Source organism: Chrysoperla carnea, chromosome 3 (assembly GCF_905475395.1).
Source record: "Chrysoperla carnea chromosome 3, inChrCarn1.1, whole genome shotgun sequence".
NCBI lineage: Eukaryota > Metazoa > Arthropoda > Insecta > Neuroptera > Chrysopidae > Chrysoperla > Chrysoperla carnea.
Window position 1 is genome coordinate 65,418,698 of NC_058339.1, and position 25,912 is coordinate 65,444,609.

Genomic DNA, 25,912 nt, shown 5'->3' on the forward strand with positions numbered 1-25,912 from the left:
CACCACGGGGGCAAGTAAAGAATGCTTTCTTTTGCTCCCTAGATGTGTAATGTACTACTACAAATAGGAATTTTTAGTACAATTTTTAGTCTCAAATTTTAATACAAAACGGGGATAAAAAATGGTTGTGTGGGATCATTTGCAGTGTTTTTACTTGGATAAGTAAAATATTTTTATTTTATTTAACAATTTATATATATGTTACTGTAAGATTGTACTGTATACTTTCCAAATCTTAACGGTAACAAATACATCATACATAGCAATTTTATTATAATACAAAATTTAATTAACATTTTTGTGAATACGTTTATTAATTAAGAATTCAATAAAAGCCACAAAAACAGCAAATCCCATTCCAATCAGAAGAATATGAAATGCAGCCACAATATCAGATAAACCAACACTAGAAAATGTACTCCCAGTGCCTAAACATTCCGGTTTTTTTGTATAATACCTTCTTAATTCACGAGATTGTAATCCTCGTTCATGAAGTTTTTTTAACCTGTTATAAATTAAATTTTTGTTTATTTAATAGCGAATTCAGGTGTAGTAGCGCTTGGAGGTCCCAAATCCTTCGAAACATATCGTGGATATTAATAAATAAATTGTATATATCATCGTACGTTCGAAATGATTCAGGTCATTTTGGTATAACGGACATAATATTTGCGAATAAATTTGATCACTTACTCAATTTTAAATATTTCCAAATAAGGTGTATTTTTTCGAACGGATAGCCATGGATCAATTACTTGTAAAAATTCAATTTCCATTAAACCACATTTTTCATTTTCCATAAATGCTTCACCAATCACTTTATATAGTGGACCCAATTCAGCATGAAATGCAAAAAGACCTTGTCGTATACGTTTTACACCCTCCTCCATTTCTAGAAAATGTTCTTTTTCACCTGGTGGTGCAATTTTTTTCTCATATATTGCTTTGCGAACTGGTTCTGTAGCTGTCTATACAAGTTGCAAGGTTAAAGAACTTCCTTGAAATCTTTTGGAAATGGCACCCAGTCAAATTCTCTGAATTTTTATGAAAGAATCTTGGAGTCCTGATCAAGAGTCTCAATGGACACGATGATCCAAATGCAAGCATTCCTGAACTAGGAGTGTTGGTATATGTCCATAAAATTGTGAGCGTAAGTGTTTAAGACCAAAAATATTTTTTTCAACATTGAGATGGTATTCCTTAGCTCCGCTCGTAAATTAATGGAATTCATTCCAATTTCACTGTAAAAAAACTTCAAGCGATTAGTTTCGCACTGTAATCCTGCGGGTCCGGACATCGCGACTCAAGCGCACAGCTATATCACTTCAAACACAGTATTGGAATTCCACGTTTGCGTCTAAATTCAATTCAAAATATTAAATTCGTCATTATATTAAATAATTTAGGCATGAGGCTTTCATAACTCTAGAATTATAACCTATCCTGGACTACTTGTAACTTTTGATCAGGTATGCATTAACGAAACACTTCGACTCAAATAACTGCAACCCCAAATTCAGATATTTTGACTGTGAGCCAACTTCCAAAAAAAGGGCCTTGTTAAAATTTAGTGCAGAATTATTACCTTAAAGTAATAATGATTGTATATAACATCTTGTGCCCCTAATTTCAGTTTCGAATTAAGTAAATCTGATAAGGTTCTAATTTCGTTGCTCGACGATTGTAATAAGGCAACAATGTTCGCTGAATAAGATGTATATAAAAACATTAAGGTAATGAATAATATTATCATCGTAATTCGTCCTGGACCACCTCTTGGAACTACCGTCGAACCTTGTTGACAAATAGCACCCATTGTTAAAATTATAACATCACTGGATCTAGCTTCTAAGTGTAAATTGGTGTCATCAAGATCTGCCTACAATATTTATTTAATTCGTTAAAAAAAGCTATTAATTGTAATAAAATATTATAGTTTATGGTCGAAATTCTAGCCCCTCTTCGATTCCTCCACCGCGTGCCTCTGGTCCTCTTTCACTTCGAAGACGCCCTTTGGCCTCAAACAAGTATCGTTTTGTATGTGGACCACTTTACTTTTTACACCTTGTATATATGTAATATATATCAAGGTATACTAAGTTTAGTCCCAAGTTTGTAACGCTTAAGAATATTGATGCTACAAACAAAATTTTGGTATAGGTATTCATAAAATCACTTGAAGAGTCCATTTCCCGTTGTCCACCTGCCTGTCTGTGTACACGATAACTCAAAAACGAAAAGAGATATAAGCTGCAATTTTATAGCTTGCTTAGGACGTAAAAAGTGAGGCTAAGTTCGTTAATAAGCAACATAGATCAATGAAGTCTTAGGTCCGTAGGAACAACTTTTGACAAACCGAGTGAAATATTTGTCGAGTGCCTTCAAGGACAAAGAGGTAATACCACGAACAAATGGGTCACTATTTATGCTTCAGTCTACATTTCGAAACACTTAATATTCCTCATGTGGGAGGGGGAAGATAACCCCTGAACTACAATTCCTAGTTATAATAGAAAACAGCAGCGAAAATTAATTCGACCCGACAAAAATGAATGCAAAACATACTTTTGATCCAATAATTTTCTTTTTTTCCCATTTTAACATAATATATAAAATTCCAGTTATGAAAATTACTAAACATGCCTCTGTTACCCATACTAATTTTGTAAATGGTAAAGTGTAAACATTTGATGTATATGAAAGTGGAGGCTGTCGAAATACAAATTTAGCTCTTGTTGGAGTTGTTGGAGCTATATAATCGATTACCTTCAAACGATCCATAGTAAAAAATAATGCCGTTCCTGTAATACAATAAAATTTAGTTCTAATATTACCATATAAGAGAATTTTAAGAATGTTCATTACAATTAGTAGAATAAAAGCTTCGAGATCGTATAAATAGTCATTATAGTATAGTAAAAGATGTTATACAAAAATCAGCTAGTAAAGAAAATGAAAGAAACCGCTCGCATTTTGCTAAATCTCACGGAATGTATTTCTTAGATGTCAAATATCATTAGTAAGGCATGGGTTAGTTGCCCAAATGTTTTTATTTGTTAACAAACAATTTTTTTATTGAATGAAACGGTCAATGCCAAAGGTTAAAAAAAATTAATAAATAGGCAACTTGTATCAAGTTAATGTATAACAGTTTTTCGATTATTTGACAAACACAAACATATATGTATTACAAATTGCCTATTTATTAATTATTAAGTCAACTTTTGCATTGACCGTTTCTTTTTTTTCTTTTTTTTATATAAGGTCGCTTTTAACGTCTAGATCATTAGCGACCGCAGAGATTTGTACATTAATTAAAAATTTATTGTTTATTAACAAATAGAAACATTTAAGCAACTAAAACTCATGCCTTACTAATGATATTTTACACCTAAGAAACACATTCCATGAGGTTTTAGCAAAATGCAACCGGTTTCTTTCATTTTCCTTTATTTGTAACATCTTTAACTGTAATATTATATATCACCTACGTTCTGCTATACATATCCAGACGCATATCAGACGTTGCCGGATTTTAAGAATATGTGGTTTTTTTTATAAGAATAAGTAGCAGAGGATTCTGAAACTTTAGTGACATGTGATTTTAATTATAAGATCTGTTGTTTATAAAGTTAATTTTTTAATCACAATTTAAAGAAATTTATGTTCTAATAAACATTTATACAAAGTTTCAAAAAATTTTATTGAAATTTCTATGTGTATGAATTTCTATGTGCAATGAACGTTCTTAATTAATATAGGATTAGACCTCCAATATCAGCTACATTCTTTTCAAGTTCACCAATCATGCCTGTGTAAGGTCCCGTTTTATTTTCTTGATAACCCCATGAAGACACGTAATAGAATTCACGCGTTGCATTTATCGAATCCAGTAAGTAATTCACAAAAAAGTAATTTACTTTCATAATTGTATCAATATGCCGATATCTGAAATTCAATTCAATACGATTTTAATCTTGATTCGTCTAAAAAAAAATGCTTCATATCGAATTTTGAGCGAAAATGCACAACCAATCGTCAAATATATTTGATTTTTATATACTTATTTTGGATCAAAATTACGCTTAACACCAAGTTTTATCAAAAAATTCCGAAACTCCGAAAAATTCCGTTTTTAGGGTGAATAAAAAACATGGAACTCACGTCATCGGTGTTTGTAATTGAAACCCTTCTAAACGGATGGACCGATTTTGATGAAATTTTTTGTATGTGTTCAAGTGAATGCGAGAATGGTTTAGATTCACAATTCGATCCACTACAAAAAATTTTTGAGGGTTCCATATCAAAAAATTAAAACCCATGAAATAAATGGTGGAAACGCATATAAATATATTAAATTACATCTTTCTATGTATTCAAATGTATTTACTTGCGTTCCCACCATATTTATCTAGAATTGTGAACAGATAACCAATGACTTACTTTGAGTATGTATGATTTATAAAACAATATGCAAAGCTTGTAAATAAACAATCAAAAGAATCAAAATGTTTACTTTTTACGCAAACAAATTTTATTTTTAATTTACCCGAAAATAAAACCTATTGAAAACTTGTCTTTTACTTACTTACATTCTGATATAATATCCTAATTTCAATACAACTGCCGTCCAGTGAATATCAATATCTGCCGAATACTACAGAATGATTCAAGGTACATTTGACTCTAGGTACACTACATCTTCCCCTTGACTTTAAATTCGTACTATTTACTTACTTAAAACGATTTAAATGTGTCATTGAATCATTATTTGTAACAACCAAAGGTACTCTCATCATAAGTCCTTGTAAATTTTTACGTCGGCGAGCTATACCAAACTCTAAACGTTTATCAACTATACCGTTTTCTATATTCCATTCCCCGTAGTTTTCTTCTATCAAGCTTGTATTTTTTGAAATTTTGTAAGGTTGTTTTAATTCCCAATTATGGTCGTCATTAATTTGTATAAATATTACGTTGCTATCAATTAACATTTCCAAAGTTTCATTCTCGAATTGAGAATTATTGGATTTAAATATTAACCATTTTTGTGGTGCCGCAAAACAATTTGAGCTTTGACACTAAAATAATAAATATTTAATTTCTGCTTTAAATGATTTTTCTTATATTCATTCATTGTCACTAGACCAAACAGAAACTGTGAATTTCCTTACGAAATTCTACGAAGAAAATTCGTTTAACAGTCTAAACAGACTCTTAACATTCTGAACCGCTGTCTTTATCTAAGGTAAACACAATAATTAATAGCGAAAAGAGATATCAAGCTGAAATGTTTATAGCTTGCTCAGGACGTAAAAAGTGAGGTCGAGCAAGTATATGAGCAACCTAGATCAAGGTCTTGGGTCAGAAGGACCAATCTTGTAAAAGTTTAAATGTAAAAAATGTTCCTTATAAACAACTTTTGTCTGAAACATTTTTTTGTAAACATCACTGTTTACCCATGAGACGCAAATTAGCTTAGAAACATTATATAGTATGTATATACAGGTACCTATTGTTTATACCTACTTTAAAATATATTGCATATATTATGTATGTGTTTGTTTGTTTGTTTATCGTTCTTTATTTACGTGACGTAAAAAAGCAAACGAATGCGTAATCAACACTGTCTATACATGGTATTTCAATAATTAACTCAGTCAATTGTTTGTTTTCAGTTGCTAACTATAAATTTCTCTACTATAATATTAAGAGAAAGTAAATTTTTAATAAAGTAAAGTTGTAACAAATAAAGTTTAAAGCCTCAAGTTTTTATACTTAGTTACACATATTTTTGTAAAATTATAGAAAAAATTGGTTACTTTTTAGCTCATTAAAATAAAAGAATGATAATGCCCTTAAAAGGTTTTCTTTTTTTATTTCATACAATTCTTAAGAAAAGTTAATTTTTTAAGATCTAAGTAAGAATATATTTTACCTCTTGCAAAAATTTGGGAACATTTTCACAATCAAAATCAGTTATATAAAAATTATTAGCAATATTCTTTTTCGATGTTTGAAATGAATTATAAAATGTAAAATTATTTATTGTTATTTGAAAGTTTTCTTTACTCATTTCTTTAACCAACTTAATCAAATCACCTACAAATAAGTACATAAATCAATATGTCACCTGCAAGTATTACCTAAGACGTTGTATTCTAAAAACTTGAGTCTATTTTTTGTGGTAGCTTTTTTATTTTAATGTAATTCTATCAGTTTTATCACTTAATGGTGGTACACACTTAGACCATAAAGCCAAAGTGGTACCTGAAACCCATTCCGATACATGAAACAGGAGGATCGTTTCAGAAAAGATCACTATTCCTTGAATCATTTAGAGCTATTCAAGAACATCAGAAGGAATTTGACGCCTGTCAGTTTCAACTCCGAATTCCAAAAAGACAGCAAGACTGCTTTGACATCAACTGACTTCAAGCCGGAGAGGTTGTCATAGAGAAGCTGACTCAAATGATTCCAATTGGAGTTAACTCCTCATGGCAAGTCGAAGAAGATTGAACAGTCGTTCACCGCCAAGCCAATATGACTAAGCAGATAATATTGGCATTTCTGAGGATGGTTTCATTCCGAAATTGCTTACATTTCTCAAATGGTACATTTGGTTATTCAGTAGTGCACATTTCGAATTTAAGATTTTCTGTAATGCCCCAATGACACAGTTTGTTCATCGAGAATCAACAGTCTTCTACCACTACAAAAGATAGATATAACGATCTTAGGAACTTTATCGTTTCTGTGCTGTCGAGGAGTAGGTAGTTGGCTGCGATAACGTGCCGCGGATTACTTTCAATTAAACAGAACATCATAGGAAACCTATCAATTTCGGAAAGAATTAGTTTGCGAAACCCCTCTTCTTTTTCTTCTCTCTTCGGAGATATAATCTATCACACGTTCTATTTCGCCATTTTTGACTTGCAGCTCCCTTTGTAATGCTGCGCGTCACAGTCCTTGCGACTTCCCTATAAATATTAAATCGCGAAAGCTTACCCCCTCCCCACAAATAGTTCATTTCCACTACTAGTAAGCACAAAATTATTGATATTTAAGAATATTTCTTATTTCAATAAGACAATAAATATCTAAAATATTACGAAAATGAATAAGTTTTTTATTTAATATCAGCAATCCAAGAAGTTTTCTTCAAATGCCCAGCAATACCTATCTAAAATCTGCACTGAATCTCCTTCTTCTACATTTACGAAGCATCCGTTGACTTCATCTTCATCTATCCACGTTTGATACACTGCGAAGAGAATGTGCGAAGGCGAACTAACTTTACATTTCCTTATACCCCCGCCTCCTCTTGTAATATCTTGTCACAGTAAGAAATTCAACCAAACCCCCTTCCCCGTATTAGCGAACGGCCCCTTATTTATTATTTATGTTATTGCAATTCATACTTACCGTTTGGCCAACAAATGAAGCCTGTTAAAAAGTAGGCAGATGAATTTAACGATGCAATAAAATCTTTAATAAAATGAATTTTATGATTATTAACAACATGCTTAGCATCAATACATGTGATTACATAAAATATTACAAATAAAATTTTTAAATAGTTTGTGTTTGTACTATAATAACAAATCGGCATTTTGTTAATATTAATAAATTCACAACTTTGTTTTTACAAAGTAGGTACGTTTATATTCCCAATAATGATGAAGAAGCTTTTGTAATCATGTACTTATTCAATTATTCATGAATTATTTTGATATAATAAGTAGGTACTTTTTTACCAATAATAATATACAAGGCTTCTTGCAAGAAGGACGAATCCGCCAATTTGCTAATTTTGAGATATTTTGCCAGTGTGTTCCATTTCTTAAGTAGTGTTTAGTACCTACACACGAGTCTAATATAAAATTTAAGCGTAGCTGAATTAGAAATGTTCCGGAACTAATTGGCAATTACTAATAAATCATTAACTTTAATTAATAATGAATTGTAAATATAAGAGTGTTACTACAACAAGCACAATTTAATTTGCTTCACTTCAATCGGCTGCCTTGAAAAGTTATGTTTTGGCGAATATGCCAATATAGCATGAAGCCCTCAATGTATAAGCACGCTTATTTAAGAGGAATAGGAATATATGAATACTATCCGTTACCCGCGCACGTTTCGCTGATGATTTCAACTTGTTTCAAACATAATTTTCAAAACTATGGTTGAGATTGATAATACGATTGAAATACTACATAACAAAAAAACATTTTTCTCTGTCCTCGATCCCCTAATTCTATACATATTGCATATAGTATTCTCTGCCCCTTTAACTGTCTTAAGCTTCACAAACCACCCTTTCATCCCATTCCCACTATTCCCTCTTAATTCCTAAGAAGGCTCTTGTCATTGTGACTCACTTTACTCTCTTACATCTCTATCTCTATCTCTATCTCTATCTCTATCTCTGTCTCTGTACAGCTGTACAGCAATATACTTCATACTTCAGAATAACACATGAGGTATGAGGTTGGGAGTCAACACATGCATATAATACATCTCACTTAGATGCATTGCTTAACGCATGTATTCTGTCATATTCGTGATATTTATATGCCTAGATGTAGATCGAACTAGTGGTATATTTTAAGTAGCTTGACTGATAAGCCCTTCTTAAAAGCTTCCACTCTTATACAACTAAAACAGGCCAACAGCACATAACAATTGCAATTTTTTTTAATTAAATTTTTGATAACTTCCCGTGATCCTATCTTAATAAAAGCGATCAGTGCATCATACGAAGAAAATATGTATTTGATAGCTATGTTGATAGCTATGGCCTTTTTCTAGTGATGGCGGCACATAGTAAAAAGCCCTTATCATTTCATAATGATATACAATATAGATATATATATATAATAGATAATGATTGTTTATTAATTACATTGAATGAATTTATTTTTAATAATATGGTTATTAAAGAATGGAATCACAACTTAATCAATTATTTATTTAGATAATTACAAATAATTATTACTAAATAAAAATCTGGATTCGTTTTATTTTATTAAATATGCATTAATATTTTTATACAGGGTGGGGTAGAAAAGTTTACGATTTTGAAAAACTATAAAAAATGGTTTTCAATTTGTTCAAATTATCTTTTAACCACATTAAAGTACATAAAAAAAGACAAGTGAAATTTTCAAAATTTAAAAACACCCCAACTAGAAACGTATCTAAGAACCCTCTCCATTAAATTACCTTTTTCCTAGAGACTTCTCCAATCCGAACCGATTGTGAAGATCTTCGCTTGTTTTTAAGTTGTTTCGGGTAGAGAACCCTAAACTCGCTTCTAATAGAGAGTCTTTCGATGGAACACACCTCTAACTCGGCAGGAGTTACGTTTTAACCCCTTTAAATGTTGAGTGAGGATTTAAAATTATTCTAAGTCGAATATAATAGTTTTTCATTATCCTTTTGTTTTTCCTAAAACGAGAATGATAAACCAAAAAGCTTGTATCGTATTGGTTAAAAGTTGATTTTAAAAAATATTTCTTATGCCATGTTATTAATATTTTGAATTCTCTAAAACAAAATTTGTCTAGAATTAAGAGCTTTTCTTCGGTCTGAAACGCTGAAAAAACTTAAAAATAGATAACTTATAACGAAGAGTGAAAATGTTAATAAAATAAAAACCATATCAATTTCAATTAAATGTGCTTATATTTATTTCGAAGCTGTTTAAAAATTATACAACGCTTTTTTTTTAAAACTTAAACTAATAAAATATTTTCATATAAATTAACAAAATATCGCTACATATTTTTTTGTTTTGTTTTGTTTTTTTAATTAGTTATGTTGGTTTTTTTAAATTGATATGCGGGCATGAGCAATTTTTTTTTTCTTAATGCTCTAAAAACTTTTTTTTTGCCAATTTTTATATTAAGTTAAACTTTTTTTAAACAATATTTTTTATATTATATTAAAATGTAACAATGCCATAACCCCAACAAAATCAATTTTGGTTTTTTATTTTTTTATTTTGAATATAATTAATTCTATATTCAGAGTTTAACATAATCCACCTTCTTCGTCTTCGTTATCGCTCGCTGGTTGTTGAGCATTGTCGCCGGATGAACCAGAAGCTATTGCACCGCCATCACTCTGTTGAAATTTTAAAGTGTGTTAGAAAGAAAATAAATAAGTCGGGATAAATATTATTTATAAAAGAAAATAGTAAAATCGAGAAACTACTTCTGTTAAATGAAATGGCGTTATGACAGGTTAGATTTTTACTGTGGCTATCGTAAACTGTGACAAGCTTAGACTGCTTAGGCAATAAGATCCACTCAAATGTAAAAGGTGACCTGTTTTGAACAGTTTAACGCCAAAAAATGACTGATTCAAAAGGTTGAGGCTTCTCAGAACAATAGCTGAACAGAGAAAAACATCATTAATCCTCCTGTTGTATCCGATAGCTTTTATATCACTTTGTGGTTCAGTTTGGGATTTGTTGGAACTCATCTGAAGAATAAAGGGCTGTGCTATCATTGGAAAAAACAAATTTACGAGAACGGAAATTTTAACACCCTTTAAGCTTATAAAAGTACATTTGTAAGAACTTTCTTTTTCAAGAAACTAAATTAAATGCCAATGTTCTAAAAAATTACCCATAAATAAATTTGTTAACAGCTAAAACGGAGAAAATCTGTGATTTTTGTCAAAATTACTTATTGCGATAATTTTGGAATACCCTTTAGGTTAGGGTAGGTTATATTATGTCCACTAGAGATACACTTAAGCCATAGGGCCCATTGAGATACCTTATATGTTTTTTACCACCTTTACTGCTGATAATTTCATTTATCATCTACACAATTATTTTCAGAGGCTGAGTGCATCTCCTTCATGCATATGCACTACATAAGCCCATCACAACCATTAATTACCATTGGATTACTAATTGAATTACTAGGGTTGGCATCAATATCCTTTACATATCAATACTTACTTCAATCGTAGCCGAAGTCACAGAATGAGGTGAAACATATGATGGTGCAGCATTTTCACGAACACTAGTAGTTTTTGGAATTGCTATTTCACCTTGTGGTAGAGGTAAAGTACGTGCTAATTTTGCATATTCAATATCCATATGTTTAATAAATGGTGAATTTAATGCATGTTGAGCAGCTTCAGCATCCTCATCATCGTAGGCCTGTAAAAGACTCTCCAAAGTTTGTACTTCGGGTGCTTCACAACAATTTCCCCATTCTTTAAATGCCTTCTCAGCTGCAACAACATCACCACGTGCTAATTGTACTAAAACTAATGCAACAATCAGCCGACCAGTAGCATTATATCGTTCTAATTGTTGTTGTAGACCTATTTCACGACGGAGAGCATCAGCTGCTTGATCGTACATTTGTAATCGTACCATTAAACGACCGATTTTATTTATATATTCCGTAGCTTGACTGGAACTATCTTCTAACTGCAAAAATCAAATTTTTAAATTATAAAACAGTTATTACTTAATTCGTGTCGAGTTTACCATTTTCGAAAGATCAAAAAAGATCTAGAGCCAGGCTTAATATTTCACATTTCAAAATAGCTGGAAATTTAAGAGGATGATCTTAAAAAAAGTTGTGTCTAATAATTGCGGACGATATTCAAATAAAAAAATAATGGAATAAAATTAACCTTGCGGCAAAATTAAAATTTTCTAGGGCTCCTAAAAGAGAAACCCTCAGCTATATAAATTTTTACGGAGAAAATGTTCTTGACTCAAATTTTTTACATGTTTAAATGATTATCAAATACTACACCTGGCTCTAAACTAAAATATATTAATTTTGCATAATTTACCAAAACTACATCTGCAGCACGTTGATATAACTGTAAAGCAATTTCAGGATAATTTGCTTCCAATATTTTTGCAGCTTTTTCCAGTACAGATGCTCCAGCATCAGGACTACCATGTGTTTGGTACATGTTACATGCTCTATCAGCAAGATGTTGTACTTCCCTCATATCTCCTAACTCTTTGCATACTAAAATTGCTTGTTCAACACTTCTTGCTGCATGAAATAATCTGGATAAAATTTAGTTAAAGAAATACGAACATTGCAATTAAAAGAATCTAAAAATTAATTCCAAAAAGTTACAGTACAGAATGTTCCAGGATAATTGATTTCTAGTTGTGGCAGGCGAAGCTCGATATTTGATCATACAAATCGTTATATTTCCAAATTATTTTCAGTGTACACTTTCGCGTATAAAATATGAATCCACTTTAACATCTCCACTACTTTTGAAATTTTGTAAGAATTATTCTTAAATAATCCAATAGAAATTGTCTCCTTTAGGGTATTTGTTCTTGCAGAATTTGAAACCTTCTTAAAAATGATATTTCTCTTTAAAATGGCAGAATTATTAGGTAAAAGAAAAAACAAATTTTTGAAAGGATACGATCTATTTTGTTTATGACATTCTGCTGCTTTCATCAAGCAATCCTTACTCTGTTCAAAAGACTTGGCATTTCGATAACATGTAGCTAAAATAAAAACATCATTTTCCTTTTAAGTTACTGTAATATTTTACAACAAAAAGAAAGTAGAATCATAAAGGAAATTGCTTTTAAAATTTTACTTAAAAAAAATCGCACCTGCTTTACTGTATTCATCTGCAGCAACTTCATAATCGGGCCTCCACTTCAAAAGTGAAGTTTTCATACTAAAATACAAAATTTCCAAATTACACTTTTAATTGTTTTAATCGAAATTAATAAAACATACCCTTTTTCAGCTTGCCGAACATGCTCTAATGCATCATCCAAAAATTTATTTTTATTCATTTCAAAATAAGAAACTCAAATTTTGACAATACTCAAATTTTTTTTTTATATTCTTTATTTAAAAATATTGTTGACTAATATTTGATTTAAATACGAACTATTAATTTAAATTTCACCTAATTCAATAACAATAAACAATCTTATGAATTATTTTTATTTAACTCTAATATTATTTTGGGTGGAACATTTCTTCATAGTACTCTCGTAAAAAAATACATGAAGATATGAATTACGAGTGGAATTAGTAATCAATAACCTGAATGGAGGCGGATAAGTTGACAACAAAGCCACATTCAAAAATAGGTCATTTTTGCTGTTTATTTTTTTTTAAATATTTAAGTTTGTTTTTAAATTTTCTCCAAAAAATTATGATTTAACAGGATTTAACACATTAACTTTTTTTTAATATTACATTTTAACATTATCTAAATATTAACCACATAAAACTACAAACGAAAAATTATTTTATTTTAACTAGTTTAAAATTTTAATTATATTTAATTATACTAACACTCATTTATGATAAAAAGTGGTATAAAATTAATGCTATCACTTTTAATTTAATTTAATCTTTAATTAGATTTTTAGATTTAAATTTTGCGCCTTATAATTAATACATGTGTTTCTTGAAAATTTTCTCAATTTGACAGCACTGCAGTATTTCTTTTTGTAAAAAGTTCCATTCAGCTGACTATAAGCTTTGACTAATAATTAAGGAGATTCGGTATTGAAATTATTATTATAAATGTTTGAAGTAATTTATTTTGATACCATAAATGTTTTATAAGCAATATGTACCGACGTAAATGAAAATATACTTCCAATCAAATCCAAGTTGGTTCCATCAGGCTCATCGTGGATGCGAACGATATCTACCATCAGAGACCAGAGTCATCAAACTTCACGGTTCTTTCTTGATTAAATATAATTTATTTACAACATCATATGTAAAGTTGAGCATATATCAAGAAAATGGAACATATTTTCCTGAATTAAAGAAAAACTAAGTTTTTCGCTATTTCCGCCAACGGATTCGTAATCTACGTAAAGAAAATGAAATTGTTTTTTTCCTGCTGCTCTAGGATTATTTTTAAGAAAAGTGCCTAAACTGAACTTTTACCAAAATAAACCAGCTTCGCTTAAATAAATATAATATTTATTCTTCATAAAACAAAATCCTTATTTTTATTACAATAGTTTATTAAATTTTAAGTTATAATATTTTATTTATGAATATTGAAGCTAAAATAGGCGCATTTGTTGAATATGTTGGATGTGGTGAAATTTCCCTAACCTCCTTAATAGTACTAACACAGCTCTTGATTTTTAAATATACCTCAGTTCAGTGAACATTCTACTCCCAGCAAAAATAATAAATGTGACAAGTGTTTAATTTGGCGGTAAACTCGTTAGATACATCTGTCCAAGTTTAAATTTCGAAAAAACTTAATTTAGTATATTTAAAGCTTTGTTATAATTTCAACCTGTGATTATTGTGTACAAAATAAACTTAAAAAACTATGGCTGAAAAATTGGACGATTTAAATTTACCAAACGCTGTTGTGGTTCGAATAATAAAAGAATCAATTCCTGATAACCAAAATGCTATAATCAGTAAAGAAGCAAGGATAGCTTTAGGAAAAGCAGCGTCTGTATTTATATTATATGTTACATCGGCTGCAACAAATGTTGCTAAGAAAAGTTCACGAAAAACTTTAGCGGCCACTGATGTTATAGAAGCCATGTCGGATTTGGAATTTGAAAATTTTGTAGAACCTTTAAAAGAAGCCTATGAAAGTATGTAAACCTTTAGAAATGAGGAGATAAATTTTAAACTTCACAGAACCTTCATTTGTTAACAAAATATATTTTTGTTTCAGATTTTAAACAAAATAAAAACGAGAAAAAAGAAGCTACTAAGCAGAAAAAACAAAATAAACCTGATGAAACCATTGAAACGGATCCCTTGGAAATTAATTAATTAAAATTAATTATAAGTGTAAGCGATTAAATTATGTAACAATTTTTTATATTGTAAATAAATTTTTTTTAACAAAATGTAAATTTTTTAGGGTTAATAATATAATTGTTAATTTATAAATCAATTTTAGGAACCTAAACAGTGGTTTTTATTCTAAATTTCAAATTTTCGAACCGAAGAATAACGATATTTAGTTCTTACTCTTAAAAACCATTCATGATACGGGTTCATGTAGAAAATGTAATATTTTTCCTAAAATTTTTTATAAAATTCTTTTCACGATACTAACTTATTGAAAAAACAAATGAAAACAAACAATTGACTGAGTTAACTGTTGAAATACCATGTATAGACAGTTTTTATGACGCAATCGTTTGTTTTTTGACGTCACTTAAATAAAGAAAGATTTCCACTCTTAAATAGCCACACACAACTGATATTCCCATATTAATACATGCTACAAAATTTTCAACTAATTAGCGCCCTCGTGGGTAAACAGTGATGTTTACAAGAAAATGTTTCAAACAAAAGTTGTTTATTTTTTTATAAGGAATATTTTTTACATTTTAACATTTGTTCTATTTCTAACGGTTTACAAGATGGTTTACAAGACTCAATTGACCTATGTTGCTCATTTACGAACTCGACCACACTTTTTACGTTTTAAGCACACTATAAAAATTTCAGCTTGATATATCTTTTCGTTTTTGAGTAATCGTGATGACAGACGGACAGACGACAGACAGACATACGGAAATGGACTAATTAGGTGATTCTATGAACACCTAAACCAAATTTTTTTTTGTGGCATCAATATTTTTAAGCGTTACAAACTTGAGACTTAACTTAATATACTATGTATATTTCATATATACATGGTATAAAAATCAGGCGGTAGCATATGTGATCTAAACACATAATTGTCATGAATTTGCTTTAAAAATATCAACAAAAACTCATTTAAGGGTTTCATAGGATATTGTTCATTATTTGTCAAAAATTGTCTGATATGACGAATGTGGATCTTAACTCAGATTCAAAGGCATTCGAAAAATTTCGAATCGTAATTCAAAACACAAATATTAAATTCACTAATTTCGAGGTAAATAAGTAAGGACAAATTTTTTCAAGGTTTTTTTTAAAAGGATACAAATAAAACATAGGTATTAACATTTTTAAAATATTTTATTCAAATAAAGAAAATTTTGTTTAATAAAATTCTGTGTAAATAAACAATTTTCATTTTAAATATATATTTCAATAACCAATTCAACTTGATAAATTTTCTCGTGTTTAATTATCAATTTTCAAACAAAATTGATTTTTCATATATACACGAAAATATGTTTTTATAACAACAAACGCTTGTGTTTAACACAAAAGCCAATAGACTAATTTTCAAAAATAAAATTACGCCATTAGTGGAAATTTTGCTTGCTATCTCTTTAAATTTTTAATGGTCTGTAATTCGAGTAATTGCCCAGTACTTCAGCAGACATCAAGCAAAACCCCGTTTTTTTTTTCTATGACCAAACTTTTTTAATGCATAGATAATGTGTTTCTGTTTTAAAATTAAATATTTTCTTCGATATTTCGTAATTATAATGGATTTAAGTATTGTTAAATTAAAGAAAGAAAAATTGAAAATTAGTCCATTAAATTATCGCCAAAATTGTTAAAATCATTTTTTAGAATACGTATATAAAAGTGTAGAAAATTTTTATTTATTATCCAAATATTTTTAATATTCAGTGAAAAATTTGACTAAAATTATTAAAATCAACAATTTTTGTTCGATTATTTTCTATTCTCGTTAATTTCCAAGCCCGGAAAAAGATATTTTGCTTGAAAAAACTGAAATGTGTCGTTAATTAGATTTATTATATATATAAAAGATTTTCTATTAAGAATGTCCGAATTTTAAACTTAAACAATTACGAGATAATATATATTTTTGTACGAGATAATCTATTTTTTTTATTTGAAGGAGTATTTCATAGAAAATCATCGTGCAATATCGAACAATGCATTTGAACATTTATTGGTCATTTTATCAAAATAAGTAGTAGTTGGTGAGGTCTGATACCGAAGAACTGTAATTTTCACATAATGCCAAGCAAAGCTGTGATTGCTAATTGACAGTTTAAATTTAAATTTCGAACACTTGTAATGGAAAACCGTTTATTTCAGTACTAATAAGAAAATATAAGAACTTTCATCTTGGAAAAATTTTCAAATTTATTGATCCAAGTCAAAAATTAAATAATTATATCAATTTGATATTGTTTAATTTTTATTTTGATAATATTCCAAAATAAATATTTTTAACAAAAAAAAAAAAGAAAATTAGAAATGAATTTAAATTTTCTTTTGAACATAATGATTAGATTGGAATAATATCAATATAAAAAGTTTCACTATTTTAACTAAACTATCGACATATACTAAGGACGTAGCATGTAGTGTCAAAGCACCCCGGTTCACTATGAGAGGTAGTGAATCGAAAACATTTACATGCTTCTCTCTGACCGCCACAATAGTTTACATCTATTTCGAAATTATTACGTCCATTTTATATTTCGATAAATTGAACAATTTTATAAAATCTAACAAAATGACTAGATATATCATGGCTTACTACTAGAAAAGAAATTCGCTTAAAATCGATAACGATCATAACGCGTTCAAATTTAACAATTTTATATATATATATATATATATATTATATTAAAATTTCAAATTATCCACCCACACAAAATTAGTGTACTCACTTAAAAAATTTGTGTGTCGGTTAAATGAATCACAGTGCGCACTTTATTTGTAATTTATTAGTAAATATTCAAAAAAAATTGTGTTTTGTGTTTCACACAGATCATTTTGTAATCAATTCATGGTGCATGCATCTTAACCCGTTTTAAAATTTCTGCTCTACATATTGGACAAATTTCGACACTTGTTGAACACAACAAACATGTACAAATATGTCCACATGGAATAAAAACCACTTCGCACTGAAAAAGAAAACCTTTTTAAAATGATGTTTTTCATCTAAGAAAAAGTACCAACGATCATATAATCTCTAAGATTTTAAGTCCGATTGATTGGTGAACGATTGCAGTGTAATATGCACAATAAGACAAGCATTCAGACCTATAGACAAAAGTTACAGATCATCCGAAAATGTCATAAATACTGGCATTCCTTGCTGTCTTTACGTCAGGTTTTTAGTTATTGAAATGTAAAAATAATCATGGATATCAGACTCGTGAATCTAGAAGTGGGAAAGCATTTTGTGACTCTTTTCTGCCACTGACTGTGCAAGAATTCAGGACGTACCGATGATATTATTATCTGTCCTCTAAATTGAGACCGTTCGTTCAACATTACGTTCGGACTCCTTGTATATATATACTTCGTGATTCAGGTCTAAAGAATCGACGCTTTGAATTTTCTACAAAAATAATGGCTTTGCTAACAAATTGGAAGTGTTACAAAGCAGCTTGATGTGGAATTATATATTTCTTCCGATTTTACGATGAGTTACCAGAGGTCAGATGATAATTTTAAATAAATTTTTTTAAGTTAGTATTTTTGAAAATCAATTTTGATGAAACTCGATGTATATTATTATTCTGTTATAAAAATATAATAAACTTACAAAACTATCCATGCAGATAACACACTCAACGTCAGCAAAACCAGTTCCAGATTGTTGTGGAGGCGCTGTAGGTTCTGCAGCAATAGGCGGTGCAGTTGCACTCACTGAAGGAGTCACCGGTTTACTAGCCGGTAAACTACTAGTTGGTGAACTAGGCTGCAACAATCCTTTGTTAGTATAATTCGCAAGTAATCCTAAAATAGTTTTACGTTCTGCTTTTTTTGAAATACCCGCTCTTGATAAATCACCATCCGTCACTTTTGCTAATGCATACTTTGAGTGTGCCCATGGTGCTAAAAATGGTAGGCAATGTATTACACCATTCATAACCATTTCTTGTACAAATTGTGGTTCCAAATTACGCTGTAAATTTTTTATTAGTTGTGGTTGTTTATCTACTAATCGTTGATATTGTAATAGCCAAAAATCAGTATCTTTATCAATACGATTATCCATGTCTTGTAATTCTGCTAAAAGATACGACTGTCGTTTATCTTTTTTGTCTAATAGATCCATTAATTGAGCACAAAGTTCCGAACGTTTCTCAGCTAAATCATTCATATGTTCATCAATTTTTAATTTTCTTTTATCTAATTCGATAGATGTTAAGTTAGCTAATTGATTACTAACGAAATTTACAAGTTGTAGCAAAGCCCAGGATCGAGCGTCACTACGCTCTAAAAGCTTACCAACAGCCATCTTTTGTAATTCATTATCTTGAAGCAATTGGTCTGTTAAATGTTGATTATTTTCTAATTTTTGTTTAATAGTCTGGTCCATATTCGCACATGAATGCACTTCATCAAGTAATACAGTGTGTACTGTTTGATCCTTAAGTTTATTGTAGTCTTCGAATCGTTCCTTTTCTTTTTCAAGCACAGTTTTCATTCCTTCAAGAATTTCATCACGTTTTAATTTATCACTCTTTTTAACATCTTCAAATAATCGAGTATGTTCGCGCCGATCAAAGTCAAGTTGTTGTGATGCTTGGGTTTTGCTCAACTTGGTTTGTTCCATAAATTTACATATTGCCTTTTCAGATTCATGCTCTTCTGTAATAAAGAAAAAAATAAAACAATGTTAATAAACTATCAGATTGAATATATATTTGAGGCGACAAATTAGTTGCCATAATTTATCGCAAAATTCTTCCATTAAAAAGAATTGCACGGGAATTCTACGTAGCCATGGCTACATGAGAGTTCTTCGCGTCAGTTCTAGGAGCTAACAAGGTGGATCAAGATTAATATTAAATACGCGAGGCTTACAGTAATTTCACAAATTGGAACTTTGGGACTGATTAATTGGCTGGTTCGTGTAAAACCCGTATGAAACAGTAAACGCGGATGGATAATACGAAAAAAAAACTGAAAATAACCAACGTTGGGCATTGCCATTCCAATATTTCATTAATTAAGTTGTGTGAAATCTAAAAGTTGAGTATTTTTGAAAATTTCAAAAACAATTTTGCCATTTCTAAAAAAAATATTAGCTCTTAGCATAGACAGACACTTAAAGACAATGCAATATGAATAAAGTTATTGGAAACAAACGTACGCTAGCGATATTATTGAAGGTTACACAAATTCAAAATTTTGATGATGTCATTTTAAAAAATTTTAATGGATTAACTAAGATTTGAATCAACTATCTTCAGAAGAACAATCCGATGATATAACAGCTCGGCTATGTAAGGTATATATGGAACAGTCAAATAAGATTATCTATTAACTTCAAAATAGTTCCTGTAACCCTCAAGAGATACGCTAGTGTCACTCATTTACATTCCACAAACCTTTTCATTTCAATTATGGTTCATTATTGTTTCAGACAGACAGATACAAGATATTGTTATTCATTTTATCACATTAGTTTTTTAACAAACTGTCCAAAACAAAAGGTAAACACTTTTTAAAATGAAAAGGTCTGTTAATATGATTGAATCGTCTTATTAATGTTTGTTTATGGCTCTTACAGTAATAAATTTATAAGTTTACTTTAAAAATTATAGATGACATCTTAAAAAACAACAAATAAATTATAATAATGAGGCAAAAAAGAAAAATTAAATACAATGATCATTTAATGATGCTGTAAGAATTTTTTCCTGTTAGGGAAACATTACATGTAAGCTGTTGACATAGTTTGCGTGCAGACTCGAGCTTAACTACAGGCGGTATTTCCAATGGGAATATAATATCTCCTACGAATAAAAGAACCAATTGTTATTCTAATTTTTTTTTATTAAATGCCTTTTAATGTGTTATTACTGAGTGAAATAAATCTAAAACTAAGAGACGTCACTAACTTGCTTTTAACTCATTTACAAATTTCTTTTTCTCAAAATCTTTATCTTGTTGTATTTCACTGAGTCTTGCATCAATTTTCCCTTGGTCGAGTGTAACATCCTCCAGTAGCTGAAAAAAAAACAGCCTATCAATATCAATACTTTAAAAATATGAACCATTTTATTTTACCCTCTTTTGATTCTGCCGTTTTTCTTCTTGAAATTTCACCTCCTGTTGTCTCATTGCTTCTCTCTCTTCTTCAACTCTCAACATTACAGATTGCTTATCTCTCTAAAATATAATTAAAATTAATTAGTTAAAATTCGGTAATAAAAAATCAATAAAACATTAGAAAATTCTCGAAATTCCGTTTAAATAATCGATATTAAAATTAACCTCCTCCATCCTAAAACACATATTTTTGTATATGGGATGTTTTTTTTGGAAATTATTACAGCTTAATATCCCAAGAAAAATACGAATTATATATTGGGGGAGGGGAGAATAGTAAGGACGATAGTTGACTTTCAACTATTGTCCAACTGACTTTGGGTATTCAGTAGTGAGTATAAACTCTATAAAATGGATGTATCCCATTATGTATTTATGTATCCCATTCAACTGATTTAGAAGGATTAAATCCATTAAAGACGGTGTGAAGCACATTTTACCCTCTCTCTCAGACTCGCTGAATTTTGGATGAATAATATTTATGTTTTTATTTTCCATAATTTGAAATGATATAAAAGCACGGATAATTAGAATTGAATATAACTCAACTTATTTGATTGTCCAGAGGAGCTATAGGAGTCTTATTATCGGCAGAAAACGAAATCATTAATATAATATACAAAGTTAATAGGTCTACGTATAAAACACTGTGGATTTAGCGCTACTGATGTGTTTACTTTAAAAAGGATAAAACATGGGATCTTTCGGGTTTGTTTAACGTATCTTCACAGAAAAAGTGCTAAAAAAATTTTAATTAAAAAAAAAAAAAAAGTGATTTTTTGAGAAAATAAAATAAAAATAGAAAACAAATATCTAAAAAAAAACGCTTACTAACATAATCTATTGTTAAATACCTAAAATGTAACACTAAAAATTAAAATGCTAAAAACTCTACTGGGATGGCATTATTCTAAGCATTTTTTTTTTCTTTCTAGAATTAGTTAAAATTTTGAAATTTTATAGCTTAAAAGAGCTATACAATTGCGAACTTAACTTTATTTTCACGTTTGGAGACGGGTATATTTACCTATTTTGGAAAAAAACCATGGCCTCAGGCAGCAGTTTTCGGGGTACGGCAATTGTTTTTTAATAATTATATTGCAAGGCAGAAAATGCAGGAAGTTCGATTTTAATTTCATTACCATCAATAACTATTATTTGTCTATTTTTTTGAGTTTTGTGATTACTGAAAAATAAGAATAGTTATTCTGAGATACCGTGTATATGAAATTAGAAGAGCATCGATTATTTTAACGGACAAAGTCAAGAATTTCCTATTATTCAGAAATTAAAAAAAAAAAAGCTTAAGCTTTAATAATGAAAAACTACGTATAATAAATAAAAATCTAAGTAACATTTAAACATGCCTTTTGTTTCTCAATCTCAGCAATTTTTTCCTAAAATGTAAAACAAAAAATAAAGCCTCTTATTAATAAAAGTGAAGGATTGGTTTTTACATTGATACATTGCTAAAATATAATTTAAAAAATATATATACTTCAAAATTCTGTGTTGTTGGATCTACACTTGATTTTCGTGGATCGAAATCTTCGCTTGATCTACGAGCATGTAAATTTTCATAGGGTATACCAATATCTAAAAAGTTTTAAAATTTATTTTTAATTATAATCGTATTCTTCTGAATGAATTCCTAAACTATTCAACATATTTCTAGAATATAAATTCTCTGAGCTACATTGGAAAAGTCTTGGTGTGCTAATCGACGGTGTTAGACTCTCTTACTTGCGTATTACAGATGATATAGTTTATCTTACGGAATTCCCTGATCATGAATCGAAGCAAAACCAAGGTTATGTCGAATACCCAACAGATACCGATTCTCTTGAAGAGAATAGTTCTTGAGTATATGTCGATCAATTTAAATATTTAAAAATCGTTTTAATAAAATTAACGCCAGGGTGGATGATTAGTGGAAAAAGTTTTAGTCGTTAAAATATATACTCATAGGTGAAATTCCACTAAGTTTGAAAAGAGGAAGGTTTGTATGTACTACCGATGCTGGTCTATGGATTTCAAGTTTCGGCAATAACTAATTACAAAAAACTTCAATCATGCTAGACCGTGCGCAGGAACGATCCGCGTTAAGTATTAAGTAATTAAGTTCGTAAAAAATCCCTTCTGTAAATATAAATAACAAGACCAAAATAAAAGATGTGGTCGTGTACATTAAACGACTAAAATGGCAATGGGCGGTGTATGTGACGTGGCTTGAAAATACGCGCTGGAGTAATTAAACAACTGCATTGACGCCCTGTAATTGCAACAGATAAAGCGTTGGAGAGACGAAATTGTTTAATGTACAATTGAACGCTGTTAAACGGGGCCTTTGCCTAACCAGTGGGCTGAATTAGACTTATTATTATTATCGCATATTAACCATATTAAGAGTAAAAAATTAACTAAAGCTAGCCTGGTATGAGTACTAGAGAGGTTAGTGATACTAAACCTCAAATTTTTCCGTGCGGACATGTACAAAGTACATGTTTTATGTTTTAATTAAGAACTATTGTCACGAGGTAATGCATCTTCTATTTCAATAAACAATACTTGAAAGAAAATATCTCCGAAAATAAGTAAAATGCAAAAGTTGTATTTTCAACAGGAATCGAGCAGAGGAATTCTTGTTAGTTTGATTTTGATATTTACTATATTCGATGGCTTCTTCTGAATCAAGAATTCTTTCATTTTGAAGGAAATGTATTTCTATATCAATTTCTAAGGACTGATACTAATGTAGTATGATATACAAAAAATAAATTTGCCTCTCTAAATAACTGCAATTAGTCAGGATGATTCACGCGCCAGTATCCATCAAATCAGAAACTTTCGTTTTACGATTATCGATGTCTTTATTCATTCACATTTATTACCACAAATCATCACGAATTTACGTTACCTTTGTGTGGCCATCAGAGCTTTTGAGCAAGACTTTATATTCACGGATTCTTTATTCTAAACACGAGTACTGTACGGTCCAATAAATGAAGATTAAATTGAGAAATACTTACCATCAACAATGAAGTCAATAATAATTTCAATACCAGCTCGACAAATCTCTTTTGGTGGATACAAAAATTGGTCAGGATCAAAGGTTAAATTCTCCAAGCAACGAAGTCCACAAAACGATATAGGCAGTTTTCTTAATTTAGAATTACCCTTTATTGATAACGTATGTAATTTACTCAAATTTCCAATTGATTCTGGTAATATTACTAAGTAGTTATCTGATACATCTAAAACCGTTAATTTTCCGAGTAATCCTACAGAATCTGGTAGCTTTTGTAATTGATTGTCTTGTAAATAAAGTTCCTATAAAAGAAAATAAATTTTAAAACTAAACGATATAATTTCTAACGCATTTGATTTGTTTTCGAGATATCATACTTCGTAATTAGGATATAATTATAACAAAATGTATTAATTTCCAAAGAACTTTAAATATTAAAAAATTAATTAACTACATGTATAAAGGCTCGAGGCGCTCAGGTTTTAGGAATTATTACAGTTGTATCTAAAAATTATCCATATGTATTGGTATCGCATCAACGGTTCATTGGAGCAGTAAAATCTGCTTTTGGAAATAGGTAGTAAAAATTATAAAAAAAGTTTACCCTGAGATTTCCAAGAAATTTAATATCCTCTGTTATTGTATCAAATTTATTATTACGTAAGTCCAAAACCATAAGGTTTTTTAAATCTGACAATGACCCTCCATGTTGTAAAGTAGTTAAACGATTCACACCGAGATTTAAAACGTCTTTTAAAAATACTCGACACAACGAATAGATTCCCGTAGGAACTTGTTTTAAATCACAATCGCTTAAATCAAAAACTGGTTCTGGACTTTCTCTAGCCTGTAAAAAAAAGTCATTTTTATTGTATAAAATTTAGTATTAATATATCATTTTAACTTGCTTATTTAGAACCGTGAAAAGCTTGGGGTCGTTCGTTATAGCCGAGAACTATTTTAATCTGACACTTTTTAGAAATTTCCAGTAACTTTACTACCGTCTTGCAAAACGGAATACATAGTAAATATAGGTATGTTTACAGCAGAGCTTATTTAAGAAGTTTTATTGTATGAGTGAGATAAAATATATATTTTTAAAATGAATTTATAAAAATTTCACGCATTAAATACATGTATGTTTATAGCACAGCTATCTACGGTTAATTTCGAAATATGATATAGATAACAATACTTTCAATTCAAATCGTTTGTATTAAAATAAAGTAAATACTAAACGTTATATAGCAGGTATGCAAATAAAAGAAGTAAAATTTTTAGCCCGCATTAAGTAAGTTTTACCGGGTAAGTCTTCTCTTATATCTACGCTCTTTAAATTCAAGGCATGTTCCCAGGAAGCAAAGGAAATTCGCCAAATGTATTTTATTGAAAAATTAATTAATTAAACGCTTTCGACTTTTGAATTCGAACGACGCAAAAAGCTTAAGTTTTTTAGCAGGTTGAAAATTTACGGACTTTATGAAAACGCTATATATATAGCGATTAAAAGAGTAAAGCTTGACGAACGCAAGCTCTTAAATCACAAAAATGTTAAAAAAAAATTTTGAGTTTCATAATTATATAAACAAGCTTACCAAGTACAATTTATGCTCCAACTTCTTCTTATACTCTACTTTATCCTTTTCCCTATCTTTTTTCCCAGACATGTTTTTCTGGCGTATTCTTTACTTTGTCAAATAATCATAAAAAGGCACTATAATTTTTAATATAAAATAGCTAGAATTTATATTCGTACCATAATATTAGCAGTTTATTTAGCGTTATAAAGAAATCCTAAATAAATAACAATAAAAACTTGGTTAATTTTTTAAAACTTCATTCTCAATTTATTCGTATGTTTTCGGTTTTTTTCCTCGGAATTTTTGCAATTTATTTATTCATCAAT

At 29.6% G+C, this 25,912-nt stretch overlaps 4 protein-coding genes across 5 annotated transcripts; 1 reads left to right on the forward strand and 3 right to left on the reverse strand.

Moving 5' to 3' along the window:
- Positions 1-285: 285 nt before the first annotated feature.
- LOC123296189 (ionotropic receptor 75a-like) lies at positions 286-9,220 on the reverse strand. The gene is made up of 9 exons (XM_044877650.1): positions 9,187-9,220; positions 8,909-8,959; positions 7,661-7,704; positions 4,738-5,081; positions 3,770-3,948; positions 2,566-2,801; positions 1,586-1,879; positions 694-968; positions 286-505 (listed from the first exon to the last, which is right to left on the reverse strand). The coding sequence occupies exons 1-9, from the start codon at positions 9,218-9,220 to the stop codon at positions 286-288; spliced, it is 1,677 nt and encodes a 558-aa protein (XP_044733585.1).
- Positions 9,221-9,947: 727 nt separating this feature from the next.
- LOC123296968 (gamma-soluble NSF attachment protein) lies at positions 9,948-12,893 on the reverse strand. Its single transcript, XM_044878703.1, has 6 exons — positions 12,762-12,893; positions 12,632-12,699; positions 12,436-12,520; positions 11,833-12,058; positions 10,979-11,458; positions 9,948-10,131 (listed from the first exon to the last, which is right to left on the reverse strand). Exons 1-6 carry the CDS (start codon positions 12,818-12,820, stop codon positions 10,039-10,041), a joined length of 1,011 nt encoding a protein of 336 aa, XP_044734638.1. The 5' UTR covers positions 12,821-12,893; the 3' UTR covers positions 9,948-10,038.
- Positions 12,894-14,197: 1,304 nt separating this feature from the next.
- LOC123295781 (DNA polymerase epsilon subunit 3) lies at positions 14,198-14,827 on the forward strand. The gene is made up of 2 exons (XM_044877231.1): positions 14,198-14,617; positions 14,701-14,827. Exons 1-2 carry the CDS (start codon positions 14,341-14,343, stop codon positions 14,799-14,801), a joined length of 378 nt encoding a protein of 125 aa, XP_044733166.1. The 5' UTR covers positions 14,198-14,340; the 3' UTR covers positions 14,802-14,827.
- Positions 14,828-17,545: 2,718 nt separating this feature from the next.
- Positions 17,546-25,887, reverse strand: LOC123294494 (E3 ubiquitin-protein ligase LRSAM1-like). 2 transcript variants are annotated; one of them, XM_044875542.1, is made up of 9 exons: positions 25,602-25,887; positions 24,611-24,853; positions 24,008-24,308; positions 22,477-22,574; positions 22,346-22,375; positions 20,937-21,038; positions 20,768-20,876; positions 18,460-19,511; positions 17,547-17,812 (listed from the first exon to the last, which is right to left on the reverse strand). In XM_044875542.1, the coding sequence occupies exons 1-9, from the start codon at positions 25,671-25,673 to the stop codon at positions 17,690-17,692; spliced, it is 2,130 nt and encodes a 709-aa protein (XP_044731477.1). In that variant the 5' UTR covers positions 25,674-25,887; the 3' UTR covers positions 17,547-17,689. The 2 variants fall into 2 exon arrangements, with proteins under 2 accessions (XP_044731478.1, XP_044731477.1); XM_044875543.1 differs by lacking the exon at positions 22,346-22,375 and having other exon boundaries at positions 17,546-17,812.
- Positions 25,888-25,912: the final 25 nt, after the last annotated feature.